This window comes from Tachyglossus aculeatus, chromosome 23 (assembly GCF_015852505.1).
Source record: "Tachyglossus aculeatus isolate mTacAcu1 chromosome 23, mTacAcu1.pri, whole genome shotgun sequence".
NCBI classification, from domain to species: domain Eukaryota; kingdom Metazoa; phylum Chordata; class Mammalia; order Monotremata; family Tachyglossidae; genus Tachyglossus; species Tachyglossus aculeatus.
The window spans coordinates 513120-528729 of record NC_052088.1 but is presented as its reverse complement, the minus strand read 5'-3'; the positions used below and the strand labels follow the sequence as shown (position 1 = coordinate 528729).

General features: G+C 53.0%; 1 protein-coding gene across 5 annotated transcripts in view; it reads right to left on the bottom strand.

The window, feature by feature from the left end:
• Positions 1-6004: 6004 nt before the first annotated feature.
• The window catches only part of SUSD6 (sushi domain containing 6), a 157775-nt gene continuing 148169 nt past the window's right edge, over positions 6005-15610 (bottom strand). For all 5 annotated transcript variants that reach the window (XM_038765521.1, XM_038765524.1, XM_038765523.1 and 2 more), the window contains 3 exons: positions 14874-15012; positions 12697-13151; positions 6005-10209 (listed from right to left, as the gene is read on the bottom strand). In XM_038765521.1, coding sequence (XP_038621449.1) covers positions 10184-10209; positions 12697-13151; positions 14874-15012 — 620 coding nt within the window. In that variant the 3' untranslated portion in view covers positions 6005-10183. The remainder of the gene's footprint in view (positions 10210-12696; positions 13152-14873; positions 15013-15610) is intronic.

The following is a 15610-nucleotide window of genomic DNA, read 5'->3' as shown; positions in this document are numbered from 1 at the left end:
ACAACCATATATACATATATACAGGTGCTGTGGGGAAGGGAAGGAGGTAAGACGGGGGGATGGAGAGGGGGACGAGGGGGAGAGGAAAGAAGGGGCTCAGTCTGGGAAGGCCTCCTGGAGGAGGTGAGCTCTCAGCAGGGCCTTGAAGGGAGGAAGAGAGCTAGCTTGGCGGATGGGCAGAGGGAGGGCATTCCAGGCCCGGGGGATGACGTGGGCCGGGGGTCGATGGCGGGACAGGCGAGAGCGAGGTACAGTGAGGAGATTAGTGGTGGAGGAGCGGAGGGTGCGGGCTGGGCAGTAGAAGGAGAGAAGGGAGGTGAGGTAGGAGGGGGCGAGGTGATGGAGAGCCTTGAAGCCCAGGGTGAGGAGTTTCTGCCTGATGCGCAGATTGATCGGTAGCCATTGGAGGTTTTTGAGGAGGGGAGTAATATGTCCAGAGCGTTTCTGGACAAAGATAATCCGGGCAGCAGCATGAAGTATGGATTGAAGTGGAGAGAGACACGAGGATGGGAGATCAGAGAGAAGGCTAGTGCAGTAGTCCAGACGGGATAGGATGAGAGCTTGAATTAGCAGGGTAGCGGTTTGGATGGAGAGGAAAGGGCGGATCTTGGCAATGTTGCGGAGCTGAGACCGGCAGGTTTTGGTGACGGCTTGGATGTGAGGGGTAAATGAGAGAGCGGAGTCGAGGATGACACCAAGTTTGCGGGCTTGTGAGACGGGAAGGATGGTAGTGCCGTCAACAGAGATGGGAAAGTCAGGGAGAGGACAAGGTTTGGGAGGGAAGACAAGGAGCTCAGTCTTCGACATGTTGAGCTTTAGGTGGCGGGCGGACATCCAGATGGAGATGTCCTGAAGGCAGGAGGAGATGCGAGCCTGGAGGGAAGGGGAGAGAGCAGGGGCAGAGATGTAGATCTGGGTGTCATCAGCGTAGAGATGATAGTTGAAGCCGTGGGAGCGAATGAGGTCACCAAGGGAGTGAGTGTAGATTGAGAACAGAAGGGGACCAAGCACTGAACCTTGGGGAACCCCCACAGTAAGAGGATGGGAGGGGGAGGAGGAGCCTGCAAAAGAGACTGCCTTCCTCCCTCCCTTCCTCCCTCCCTCCCTCCCTTCCTCCCTCTCTCCGTCCCTCCTTCCCTTCCTTCCTTCATGACACTGTATTTATTGAGCACTTACTCACACACTGATACATGCACACAACCACCCATACAACTCCTGGAAGCAGAGCACTGTACTAAGAGCTTGGGAGAGTACAATATAACAGTAAACCGACACATTCCCTGCCCACAACAAAGGGTCCATGTGGGCTGAAGGAACCATCGATAATCAATCGATCAATAGTATTGGGCGTTTGTTATGTGCAGAGCACTATAAGCACTTGGGAAAGTACAATTCATTCGATCGTACTTATTGAGCACTTACTGTGTACAAAGCACTTACTAAGCACCTGAGTACAATGCAACAGAATTGGCAGACATCTTCTCTGCCCATAATGAGTTTAACAATCTAGAGAGAAAGGGACAAATTGCATCAACAAAGATGAAGCACGGTATTGCTTTTTAGTCACCCAGAGGTTCGCCTGAATATGATAGCCCAAGTAGCAGCACTGTCTAATGCATAGAGCATGAGCTTGGGAGTTAGAGGGCCTGGGTTCCAAATCGAGCTCCGCCACTTGTCTGCTGTGTGATCTTGGGTAAGTTGCTTCACTTCTCCATGCCTCAGTTTCCTCATCTGTAAAATGGGGATTTAGACTGCAAGCCCTATGTGAGACAGGGACTGTATCCAACCTGATCATCTTGTATTCATTCACTCAATTGTATTGCTTAGTCCAGTGCCATACACATAGTAAGTGCTTAACATATTATTGCTATTGTTGCATGGCTCAGTGGAAAGATCACGGGCTTTGGAGTCAGAGATCATGGGTTCAAACCCCAGCTTCGCCAATTGTCAGCTGTGTGACTTTGGGCAAGTCACTTCACTTCTCTGGGCCTCAGTTACCTCATCTGTAAAAGGGGATTAAGACTGTGAGCCCCACGTGGGACAACCTGATCACCTTGTATTTCCCCCCCCCAGCGCTTAGAACAGTGCTTGACACATAGTAAGCGCTTAATAAATGCTATTATTATTATTATGAAAACCTGAAATGGAAATTAGCATCCATGATGACCATCCAGGCCAATGTGTGCTTCGCTGCCAACAGGACCCCAAGTCCGTAGGCCGCTGGCTCCCCTTCCCCCCCAGAGCAGGGCTCCAGCTTCCTTAGAGAACTGCCTGCATCAGTATGTCCGGTGGGCACACGGAGGGGGCCATTTTCTCCAGAGACGCCAGGACAAGTAAGAGACAGAACGGACACAGCATTGTGGCTGAGGGGGTGGAGCATAGGCCTGGGACTCAGTGGAACTGGGTTCTAATCTCTGCTCTTCCGGTTGTCTTCCGGGTCACTTTGGGCAAGCTCGCTTTGCTTCTCTGGATCTCCGTTTCCTCGACTGTAAAATAAGGAATTATGATGGCATTTTATTAAGTGCTTACTATGTGCAAAGCACTGTACTAAGTGCTGGGGAGGTTACAAGGTGATCAGATTGTCCCACCTGGGGCTCACAGTCTTAATCCCCATTTTACAGATGATGGAACTGAGGCCCAGAGAAGTTAAGTGACTTGCCCAAAGTCACATAGCTGACAAGTGGTGGAGCAGGGATTAGAACCCATGACCTCTGACTCCAAAGCCCGGGCTCTGTCCACTGAGCCACGCTGCTTCTCATTAGTATCTGTTCTCCCTACCCCTTAGACTATGAGCCCTGTGTGGGACAGGGAATATGTCCAGCCAGGTTATCTAGTACCTCCCCAGTGCTTAGTACAGTTCTTGGCACATTTGCTTAACAAGTTCCATTTAGTTAAGTCGCCCCTGGTCTCCTGATGAGAGAACAGGCAGACGATACTTTTCAACCCAACCTCCCACTGTGCTGTCCCACCTCCACCCTGGAGGGAGTCGGTTGGGCCTAATGGATGCAGAGCCCAGATGCATGCATCTCACAAGCCCACAACCTTGGTGTCATCCTTGACTCCGCTCTCTTGTTCACTCACATCCAATCCATCACCTAAACCTGCTGGTCTCACCTCCGCAACATTGCCAAGATCCGCCTTTCCTCTCCATCCAAACTGCTACCCTGCTCGTTCAAGCTCTCATCCTATCCCATCTGGATTACTGCATCAACCTCCTCTCCGATCTCCCATCCTCCTGTCTCTCCCCACTTCAATCCATACTTCACGCTGCTGCCCGGATCGTCTCTGTCCAGAAACACTCTGGGCATGTTACTCCTCTCCTCAAAAATTTCCAGTGGCTACCAATCAACCTACGCATCAGGCAAAAACTCCTCACCCCCGGCTTCAAGGCTGTCCATCACCTCACCCCCTCCTACCTCACCTCCCTTCTCTCCTTCTACAGCCCAGTCCGCACCCTCCGCCCCTCTGCCGCTAATCTCCTCGCCGTGCCTTGTTCTCGCCTGTCCCACCATCGACCCCCAGCCCACGTCATCCCCCTGGCCTGGAGTGCCCTCCCTCTGCACATCCGCCAAGCTAGCTCTCTTCCTCCCTTCAAAGCCCTACTGAGAGCTCACCTCCTCCAGAAGGCCTTTCCAGACTGAGCCCCCTCCTTCCTCCCCCTCCCCCCCGCCTTACCTCCTTCCCCTCCCCACACCACCTGTATATATGTATATATATATATATTTGTATGTATTTATTACTCTATTTTATTTGTATGTATTTATGCTATTTATTTAATTTTGTAAATATGTTTTGTCTTGTCTGTCTCCCCCTTCTAGACTGTGAGCCCACTGTTGGGTAGGGACTGTCTCTATATGTTGCCAACTTGTACTTCCCAAGTGCTTAGTACAGTGCTCTGCACCCAGTAAGCGCTCAATAAATACGATTGAATGAATGAATGCTCCACAACATTGCCAAGATCCGCCCTTTCCTCTCCATCCATACCGCTACCCTGCTCGTTCAAGCTCTCATCCTATCCTGTCTGGACTACTGCATCAGCCTTCTCTCTGATCTCCCATCCTCGTGTCTCTCCCCACTTCAATCCATACTTCACGCTGCTGCCCGGATTGTCTTTGTCCAGAAACGCTCTGGGCATGTTACTCCCCTCCTCAAAAATCTCCAGTGGCTACCAATCAATCTGCGCATCAGGCAGAAACTCCTCACCCTCAGCTTCAAGGCTCTCCATCACCTCGCCCCCTCCTACCTCACCTCCCTTCTCTCCTTCTACAGCCCACCCCGCACCCTCCGCTCCTCTGCTGCTAATCTCCTCACCGTACCTCGTTCTCGCCTGTCCCGCCATCGACCCCCGGCTCACGTCATCCCCCGGGCCTGGAATGCCCTCCGTCTTCCCATCCGCCAAGCTAGCTCTCTTCCTCCCTTCAAGGCCCTACTGAGAGCTCACCTCCTCCAGGAGGCCTTCCCAGACTGAGCCCCTTTCTTCCTCTCCCCCTCGTCCCCCTCTCCATCCCCCCATCTTGCCTCCTTCCCTTCCCCACAGCACCTGTATATATGTATATATGTTTGTACATATTTATTACTCTATTTTACTTGTACATATCTATTCTATTTATTTTATTTTGTTAGTATGTTTGGTTTTGTTCTCTGTCTCCCCCTTTTAGACTGTGAGCCCACTGTTGGGTAGGGACTGTCTCTATATGTTGCCAAATTGTACTTCCCAAGCGCTTAGTACAGTGCTCTGCACACAGTAAGCACTCAATAAATACGATTGATGATGATGATGATGAAAAAGCAACTGTACAGACCGGGCAGTTGTCACATGTCTCCAAACCACTTGTTATCCCTTTCCAGAAAGGAGCACAGGCCTGGGAGCCAAAGAACCTGGGTTCTAATCCTGGCTCACGCCACCCGTCTGCTGTTTGACCTCAGGCAAATCACTTAACTCCTCTGGGCCTCAGTTCCCTCATCTGCAAAATGGGGATTCGATCCGTTCTCCCTCCAACTCAAGACTGTGAGACCCAGGTGGGACCTGATTATCTTGTATCTACCCCACTGTAGGACACACAGTAAGCGCTTAACAAATACTACGATTCTAATGATGATTATCCCCCCAGAAGCATGTACCCTACAGAGGGCCTTGGGCCCTCCCCTTTTCTCCAAGGAGGTGGGGGCCAGCCCTCCAGCCCTTCCCCTCCCTCCCTTTCCCCTCCGAATTTCGAGGGGGACTTGTGCCTGAACACCGAGGGCAAGGCAATCAATTAATCGATGGTATTAACTAGGCGCTGCACTAAGTGCCTGGGAGAGCACCATAGGACCCGGGTTTTAATTCCGGCTCCCCACTTGTCTGCCATGTGACCTTGGACAAGTCACTTCAGTCCTCTCTGCACTAATGTCCTCATCTGTAAAATGTGAGCCCCATGTGGGACAGCCTGATTTGCTGTGTCCACCCCAGCGCTTAATACAGTGCCTGACACAGAGTAAGCACTCAACAAAGACCACGATTATTATTATTACGATACAAAAGAGTTGGTAGACCCATATCCTGCCCCCAGTGAGCTTACAGTCTAGAAGGAACAATGCCAACTGAGGGACAAATGCCAGATAAGCGTGCTCCAGGGCTCCTGGGCAGGCTGGGGTTTGGGCAACCTCTGAGACCCTCCACTGGCCCCACCACACCTTGCACCTCGTGGTGGCTCGGGCAACTCCAGTTCCCAGGGGCCCAGAGGTCGTGGACGGGTGAGACCGGAGCAGTCTGAGGAGCCGGTGGAGGGAGCCCTCCTGGGCCAGGCTGGGTTCCTCGGGGCAAGTTTGGCCCAGTTTATGCAGGGTGAGGGGGTTCCTCGCTTTCCATGGCCAAGCCCGGTGTGGGGCTCACGACTCGCCCTGTGTGAGAACCACCGCGCCACCAAGGGTTCGACATGGATGCCCCGACACAGCCCAACCGCCCACACCCCCTTCACCCCAGGCTTTTCTGCAGACCAAAAGAACAGATCGCCAACGACCGGCATGTCACTTCAAAAGAAACTTTTCCTTTTTTTATTATTTAGAAATGCAGCTATATACATAGAACAATTAAAATTAAATTAAACTTTGTACAAATATTAAAATACTATCTTCACACCCACTGCAATGTACAGGATACCAAAAAAATATATATATATAAAATAAAGCAAAATGAAACTGACGGAGTGACGCCCTGCACGGCCGATCCGTTCTGCCTCCGTTGTTGCTGTGAATCCCACTTACATCTCAGTACCATTTATGCACAAGGTTCCACAGTGATGCGACGCTGACTGAAAAATGGGAAGGAAGCGTGGAAGGCCACCAGGCTCTCCTGCTTGGGGGCGGGCCCCTCCCAGGGCTGCAGGGTCAGTGCCTGAGGAGTCGGGTGGGTGGTCCTCCATGGCCGCAGTGGCAGGGTGCAGGTGGCGGTGGCAATTTGCCTGTCCCCCGCCCCGTCCCCCTACAGAAGCTGCCTCAGTGGCCACAGGCTTTTGCCCGCTGGGGGTCTGTTTGAGGTTTTCTTTAGGGCAGATTGGATCATCGATTGAAAACTGAAGCGCGAGGGACTTCTTGAGGAAGCAGGACCGTCGCCCCGGCCCCTTAGGGAAGCTACCGTGCCACTCTCCCAAAGCATCTGTTCCAAGTGAAGCCCGACGGAACCCAAAGCCGGTCCGGCCCTGCCCTCCTCACTCCTTATTGGCAGCATGGGGCCTGTGGGTCATCTCTCATCTGGCCTTTCTTCCACACTGCCCTTTCAGGATCCCCCTTTCCTGCTCCCAACACCACCCCTGAGACACGTCAAGATGTCCCGTTCCCTTTACCCTCCACCCCCAATTGGGAGAAAGAGGCCGGGGGCTTCCGTGGGTTGGATCGGGCGCAGGGGACTGCATGCTCAGCTGCGGAGTGGGGGCAGGTTGACGCCTTTGTGCCGCCCCGCAACCGCAACGCCCCTGGGAGTGAAAGCAGGCATATTCCACCCTTCCCTTGTCCTTCTTTATCTTCCCTCCATCTCCACAGCCTGGGGGAGAGGGAGTGGGGGGGGAAGAGGCCAGATGGGAGAAAGAGCAGAGGAGAAGGACAAAGAAGAAAAAACAGGGCTGGGTTTTTACAGGTGGGTGGAAGTGTACGATTTTTTCTTTTCTATTCTTTTTTTTAAGCACAGGGTTTACAAAATGTGCACTGAAATGCTGTAGGAAGCAAACACAATGCAACCAGAGGAGCCTTGGATGGGAATTGAAGAACAAGGCCTGGTGTCATGGTCCAGAGGGGCTGGGTCAATTTCCCAGGCCACAGAGATAGGGAAAAAAAATCGCACAAAGTGAACCTCTTGCAGAAATAGTAGAAGGCAGTCAGGAGTCATCCAACTCTAAGAGGGCAGGAGGGCGGTAAAAATGAGGGGACTTCTGAGTTCGCGCGCGGCCACTCCGACGTGACCGTGAAAGGCAGGGGATGTGAGCCTATGGCGTCCCTGTGCTGTGCAAAATGAAAACTGGCCAGTCCTTGGAGGCCGTGAACTGAGAATCCCTGCGTCCCCCAGACCCACCTACCGTGCTGCCCTCTGGCGTCATCAATAGCTCTCTTTCACCTCCAATTCACCAAATGCTCTTTCCCAGGCAAGAGGACCCCTTCCTGAGCCCACAAGCCACATCCCCCACCTCCACCCCCGGAAGAAGCTCAATTTCTTTTCTGACTCCAGGTCGACAGCCTTTCTGAAACTTGCACTGAGTGGAGTGGCTGCAGGACGTAGGGGGCTTGGGCTGGGAAGACCGGCGAGTTACCGGCTGAGGCGGCATTGGCAGCCAGCAGCGGCGGAGTTCAAATGGGCTTTGTCCGTGGCCTTCCCTGCGTTCCCCTCCCTGTGGGGCTCGGGGTGGTTGCGGGGGGGCAAGGAGAGGACTTTCTCACCCCAGACGATCGTATTCCCTCCTGGTCCAGCAGCCCACCAGAAGGCATGGGAGTCCAGGAGAGCAGGAACACAGCCAAGGGGAAGAGCGGCCAGGTGCCTTAGAGAGGGTTGGGCAGGCAGGGCAGGATCCACCACGGAGACGTGAGTGGCAGCACCTCCCCATCCCACATCAATCAATCAATCGTATTTATTGAGCGCTTACTATGTGCAGAGCACTGTAAGCAGCTCAAAGGTTGGGGTGGGGAGGCAGTGAGGAGGAGCAGACTGGCCTTGGGGGCTGGGAATGCCTTCTGACTTCGCCAGCTAGGATGGTTTTGTAAAATTTCTGCTCCCTTGCGATCTCAGGCCAGCCTTGGGTCCCAGCCCAAAGCCAGCTTGTGCCCTGCTCAGGGTGGGAAGGAAGGGAAGGCCTGGAGCAGGAGGACTAGATGGCCTCCTAACTCTGAGACTCTCTTTTCTACCTCTGGCCCGCGGCTCCTCGGCCTCTTCCTTCCCACCCGGCTGATCTTGGGGGTGGCGAGTGGGAAGACGGAGGTTACAAGGGTCAGAAGATACCTACCCCGAGTTTAAGATAAACGGCTCCCTACTGCAGGGACTCGGAACGTACAGAATGCGGTAAAGTGCATGGGGGTTGGGGGTGGGAAAGGGGTGCTGCTGACTGAGGGAAGCTTCTACTTCCAGCTGATCTCTACTGAGTCTCCCCACCCCCATTCTTCCCCCCATCACACACCTAAGGCAGCTGGTACAACCCTCCAAGCTGCCGGTCCCCAAAGCCTGGAGAGACAACTTCCACCATCCACACAATTGGTGATCACTATGACGCTCCTTCCGCCTCAATTGTGCCACAGGTGTTTCTCCACAGCCTTGGCACCCAACCCACCTCCCAACACCCTGGTCTGCTGGGACCGGGCGCTCCCTGGGCGGGAAGCTCACAGGGACTCGCCGCGCGCTACAGGACCCGAGGGCAATCTGACCCTGAGTGCGCCAATGCTTCCCTCCTGATCCTGAACCACCTCGGGCTCTCTGGAGGTCCCGCACTGCCCGGCCCCTACGGCAACACTGCTCAAGTCACATTCACCCGCCGGCTCTGGGCAAGCAGAGCCAGGTGAGTGGGAAGGAGAGACCCTGAGCACCGCCCTCCCCCCCCACCATACTGCCATCCCCGCATAAGCCAGGAAGACGAGGGGGCCAGCTGAGACACCTGAGGAGGAAGAGGAGGAAGGGAGCAGGGTGGTGGGGAGAGGGGAGGGAAAGGTTAGGGCTGAAGATAGAAGGTGAGCTCAGAGCCCCCCAACACAGCAGTACCAGGGGGCCTCCCCTACCCCATTCTGAGCTGGAGAGACCAGGAAAACCACTGGCCCAGGGGGAGGCCACTCTTGCAGCAAGTGGAGAGCAAATAGGTGCCACACTCTGGGAAATCTCCCCCAGTTGTAGAACACGGGGAGAAGGGGAGGAGTGTTATTCCCAGGGACAGGCCACCTCCCAGTGGTCTGCTGCTAAGTATTGGGAGTCGCTTAGGGCAATTCAAGACAACCCCCACACTGCAGGGCCAAAAGTTGGGGGAAGCTAGGAGCAGGAAGGGGGGCATTGCATATTAAAGAAAGAAAGATAACCCATCCTGACCCCGACCCCCACGCTGGCTTCAATCATATGGTCTCCCGTACCTCCTTTCCAGGTCCTGGGGCCAACAGGAGTCTGGGAGTTTCTCCATGCCCTCTCTCTAAGATGGCCTCCAGGGGCTGGAGGGATCTGCAGTCCCGCACAAGGAAGGCTAAGGGGGGGCTTCCCCTGACTTCTGTTCTCACCTGGGGAGGGAAAGGAGACGGGGAGCAGCGGCCGAGGGCAGCCGGTAAGGCCTGTGGGAAGCAGCAAAGCTGGTGTGAGGCGGGAGCGGGGGGGGCGGGGGGGGGGGAAGGCACACATGATCGCAGCGGCTTTCAGGCCCAACTGGGTCTGTGGGAGCCACCAGCTAACGGCTGTCCGGGGGGGCATGGGAGAGTAGAGAGGGGAGGGTGGAGGACAGAGGGAGAAAGCACAGCCCAGACGTGGGCAGGCAGGAGGGGCCGGAGGCAGCTCTGGTCGATCATCGATCCGCCCTGCGGATTTCCAGCTGGGATTCTTCTCCTCGAAGATGTCCTCCGCGGGGCAGGCCACTGGGGTCCCAGGGCTGGGGGCAGAGGCAGCACTGAGTGCTTGAAACCCAAAAGGAGTAGGGGGTAGGGGGAAGGAAAGGACGCAGCAAAGAGGAAGGAGGCCGGGTGGAGCCCACAGAAGACCTCATGCTTCTTTCAACAATGGAATATCTGGGAGGCAAAGAGAAGAGAACAATGGTTAACCAGGCCCCACCCCTGCAAACTCCTCTGCCCTAGGGTGGGGGTGGAGGGGAAGGACTCAAATGAAAAATGAACTGGACACAAATGGCTCAAGGGGTGAGATGCTCTACAACTCTCTGGCTCCCTGAGACCCACTCATCCTTCCAGGTGAGATTCCCTTCCTGATTTCAAAATTCATTCATTCGTTCAATCGTATTTATTGAGCGCTTTCTGTGTGCAGAGCACTGTTCTAAGCTCTTGGGAAGTACAAGTCGGCAACATATAGAGACGGTCCCTACCCAACAACTGGCTCACAGTCTAAAATCTACCCCTTCACCTTCTAAACACTCTCCGGCCCACCCCTCCTCTCCCTGAAGCAGCGTAGCTCAGTGGAAAGAGCCCGGGCTTTGGAGTCAGAGGTCATGGGTTCAAATCCCGGCTCCGCCATTTGGCGGCTGTGTGACTTTGGGCAAGTCACTTCACTTCTCTGAGCCTCAGTTACCTCATCTGGAAAATGGGGATGAAGACTGTGAGCCCCCCCGTGGGACAACCTGATCACCCTGTAACCTCTCCAGCGCTTAGAACAGTGCTTTGCACATAGTAAGCGCTTAACAAATTGCCATCATTATTATTATTATTATTATCTTCAATGGCTCCCTCTTGACAGCTTCTTCGCCTCTGCCTCTAGCACAACCCTACGTCCTAAAAAAGATCTTCTCTGGACCTTACTGGACCACCCAACTAACTACAGTGATGATGATGATGATGATGATGATGATGATGACAATAACAACTGTAACGTTTGTGAAGCGCTCACTACATGCTAGACTCTCTACTAAGCACTGGCACAGATATGAGATAATCAGGTTGGACAGAGCTCCTGTCCTACGTGGAGCTCAGAGGCTAAGTTGGAGGGAGAGTAGGCATTTAATACCCATTGTTCAGAGGAGGAGAATGAGCCCCAGAGACTTTAAATGCCTTGCTCAAGGCTACAGCGCAGGCAGGGCAAACCATACCAGACCTATTATTACCAGAGCTAATACTGGTTTGTACTGTACTCTCCCAAGTGCTTAATACAGTGCTCTGCACACAGTAAGCGCTCAATAAATATGACTGACTGATTCCACTCTTCAAAACCAGTCTGCTCTGTTCTGGTCCCACACTACAGGCAGGAGAGCTGAACTTTCCTTTACCTCCAAACCACTGCCTAGTTATTCACATGAACAAGCCTTGTAACGTGGCCTTACTAACTGCAGATAGGAGAGAGAACAGAATCGAGAATCAGCCCAGGAAAATGTGCCCTCCTGGGACCAGTGCTCCATGACCTTGGGGTCAAAATCCTAGAAATCCCAATCCCACTCAGTTGCATGGATAATTTTTCTAAAACAAAGTTCAGTACATGTCTCCCCACTCCTCAAGAACCACCAGAGGTTGCTCATTCACTGCCACTCAACAGAAACTCCTTACCATCAGCTTTAAAGCTCTCAACCAGCCTGACCTGAATGCTCTCCTAGTACAGCCCAGCCCACACGCTCCACTCCTCTGGGGCCAGCTTATTCACTGCGCCCCGATCTTGTCTATCTCACTGCAGACCTCTTTCCCACGTCCTTTCCATAGGTTGGAACTTCCTCCTTTTCCAAAAATGCCAGACTACCACTCTCTCCGCCTTCAAAGCATTATTAAGGTCATATCTCCTCCAAGAAGCTTTCCTGGATTAAGTCCTGGCAGTCTTCCCCCTGCTTGCCTGTCCTTCCGCTTTTTGTCTGTGCACTTGGATCTATGACCTTCGGGAATTTGAAACTGCCCCATCCCCAACCCCACAGCACTTATGTACATATCTTTAAATTACATTACTTAAAATTACAAATTACCTATTTATATTAATGTTTGTCTCCCCCTTTAGACTGTAAGCTTGCTGTGGGCAGGGAACGTACCTGCCAACTCTGTTGTACTGTACTCACCCGAACCCGTAGTACAGTGCTCTGCTTCTAGTAAGCACTCGACAAATACCACTGCTTGAGTAGAAAGGAAATATGCTTCGGGGAACTGCGGACACACATCTCTCCTCCCCTCCCCTCTCCTCTCCTCCCTCTGAGGCTGGCATCATTTATTACTCTATTTCACTTGTACAGATTTACTATTCTATTTATTTTGTTAATGATGTGCACTTAGCTTTAATTCTATTTGTTCTTACGACTTGACACCTGTCCACATGTTTTGTTTTGTTGTCTGTCTCCCCCTTCTAGACTGTGAACCCGTTGTTGGGTAGGGACTGTCTCTACATGTTGCCAACTTGTACTTCCCAAGCGCTTAGTACAGTGCTCTGCACACAGTGAGCGCTCAATAAATACGATTGAATGAATGAATGAATCAGCAATGAGGGCAGGAGCAAAGCTTTCACGGTTGACATGCCCCCCTCACCCTACCCCCACTTCCAGCTCCCCCTCAGGCCATACCACCCCACCGAACCCTGCTTACCATCTGTGTATTCCTCCGAAGTGAGGGACAAAAGACTTTGGATGTCACTGTTTTCGGAGTCTGATGCATCTTTGCGGGCCGCCATCCAGGAGGATGCGGCAGAGGCAGAGGCTGAGGCGCAGGCCTGGTGCACGATAGCAGTCTCTGAGCGCTGGGCGCCATGCGCCTCGCCTGATGACCCCGGCTGGCCCAGGGCCTCGGCCTCTCCCCCAGCTGGACAGGAGCCGGGGGCACCCCGGTCGCGGTCGCGGTCCCGGTCCGGGGCCTGCTGCTGCAGCATCTCCCTCACGCCACTCGGCCCAGCCCCTTCGGACAGCACGATCTGGATGCGGGAGTCTGTCGGGGGGCCTTGGTTCCCAGTGTGGCCGTAGACTGCTTCCTCATACGAGGGCAAGGAGACCTGGACCCCATCCACCATGATGGACACTTGGTTCCCGGACACCCCTTGGTCACGTCTGTATTCCAGGAGGAAGAGAGGGTCAGAGGAAAGGTAGAGCCGGTTAGGGACTCACGGCGACCCCCATCCACCCAGGAATCTGGGGACAAAGAGCTGAAAAGGCTGGTATCCCTCCTGGACCACTAGGACAAGAGCCCGAGAGGAGGGCCCACGTCCTACCTCTGGCCTGGAATGCCCTCCCTCCTCAAATCTACCAATCACACTTCCCCCTTCAAAGCCCTACTGAAGGCTCACCTCTTCCAAGAGGCCTTCCAAGATTAAGCCCCCCTTTTCCTCAGCTCCCCCTCTCCTCCCCATTGCCTCCACTCGCTCCCTTTGCTCTACCCCTCTCCTCACAGCACTTCAGTATCATATCCATAATTCTATTTATTTACATTAATGCCTGTTTACTTGTTTTGATGTGTATACATCTATAATTCTATTTATTTATATTGATGCTATTGATGCCTGTTTACTTGTTTTGAGGTCTGTCTCCCCACTTCTAGACTGTAAACCTGTTGTGGGCAGGGATTGTCTCTCTCTATTCCTGAATTGTACTTTCCAAGGACTTAGTACAGTGCTCTTCACACAGTAAGTGCTCAATAAATACGACTGAATAAATGAATGCATGAATGAGGGATGGGATTTGTGGAAAGGGAGAGAGAAGATTTGGGGTTTCTGCTTCTGGTAGATAATCTTGCATCTAATCCAGTGCTGGACAGAGTAAGCACTTAACAAATACCAGTCAGTAATAAGCTCATTATGGGCATGGAACTCATCTGCTAATTCTGTTGTACTGTACTCTCCCAGGTGCTTAGAATAGTGCTCTGCACATAGTAAATGCTCAATAAATACCACTGAATGACAGATTATTGACTGTGCTGCTGGCTCACACTATTTGCTCTCAGGTGCCTCAATTCCCTCAGTGTTTAGTCAGAAGAGTCACTTCTGATTTCATCTTGGGTCATGTGGGAAGCTCTGAAGGTTCCTTAGGAGATGTGATCTGGTAAGACCCGCTGGCACAGGCAGTGTGCCCTCGCAGCACGCCAGGGTGCCGCTAGTCCCAGTGAGCTGCCTGCAGTCCCGTTCTCCAGGGTCAATGACCCACAGCGAAACAAAGTAGGGAACAGTGTTAGAAAATGGAGGCCAAATGGAGGTGGTGAAACTTGGCTTTTCTCGGTGGTCCCAAGTAACTCCTGGCCATTTCGGGTGTGTGTGAGTGGGTGGGGGGGGGAATTCTGGCCTAGAGCCTGCACCCCAACACGAGACCAGTCACACTTGAGCCTGCCAAGCTAAACTCCAACATATATACTTGCAGGGGGGCAGGCAATCTTGTCTCCCATTTGAGAACCAAGGCCGGCCCTTTCACAGGCTGGACGAAAGGGCAGCTCCAGGAGAGGGGAGCCAGCCTCCTATGGTGGAAAAAGAAGTTCCACGACCAACAAAGGAAGGAGAATTAAAATAACTACCCCTCTGGGACTGACTCTGGCCATTCCCTCACCCTCAGCTCTGACTCCTCAAAAGGAAGACTGGAATAGCTCCTGTCAGGGACAAGTGATAGATCCATATGCCCTTTGGCAACCTAGCCCAGGGGGTGGGGAAGGGGAGGAGCCCCAACTTCCAGACAGAGGCAGCCCCCAACCTCTCCCGGGCAGCTTTTCCATACAGATCCCAGCAATCTCCTTCTCAGCCAAGTGCCCAACCCCCACCACTCTTCCCTGGCCCGCCGGGCGGAACTCACCTGCTGTGGTGGAAGGACTTCAGTTTCGGCTGCAGCAAAACAAAGAGCACAACTAAGAGGAGGATGAGTGCCACTGAGCTGGCTGTGGAGGCCACGATAGACAAGGTGGGCACGCCAATCGTCGGGTGAGATTTCGTGTCTGCAGAAACGAGCGGCCATTAGAAGTGCTTCACTCTCATCCGAACCCAAGTCTTCCAGAGGCAGCCAATTCCAATGTGCAGGATGAACAGCTTTAGAACCTGGACCTCTCTCTTTTAGAGCTTTCCTGACGAACTGCCATTCCTCACTTGATTGATTGCCAATGATCCTGTCTACAGCATGTCCCTGCTGTCTTTCAATTTTTCATATTAAACCAAAGACATTCCACCTTTGAGATGGGTGTATTAGATCACAAACTCCAGATACTGGATTTTCTCTATGATGTTTTCTAAGAGGGTCTGTGCTGTCTCACTAAATTTTTCCCCTTTTCGCTCTTTCACCTACTTGTTTCTTATGGTATTGGTTAAACACTTTACTACATTGCCAAGCACTGTACTAAGTGCTGGGATAGATACGAGCTGACCCAGTTGAACCCAAGTCCTTGTCCCACGTGCACTCAGAGTTTTAATCCCCATTTTACAGATAAGTGAGGCCCATTAAAGTGAAGTGACTTGCCCATGGTCACAGAGGGCACAAGTGGTGAAGACGGGATTAGAACCCAGGTCCTCCTGACTTCCAGGCCCATGATCTTCCCACTA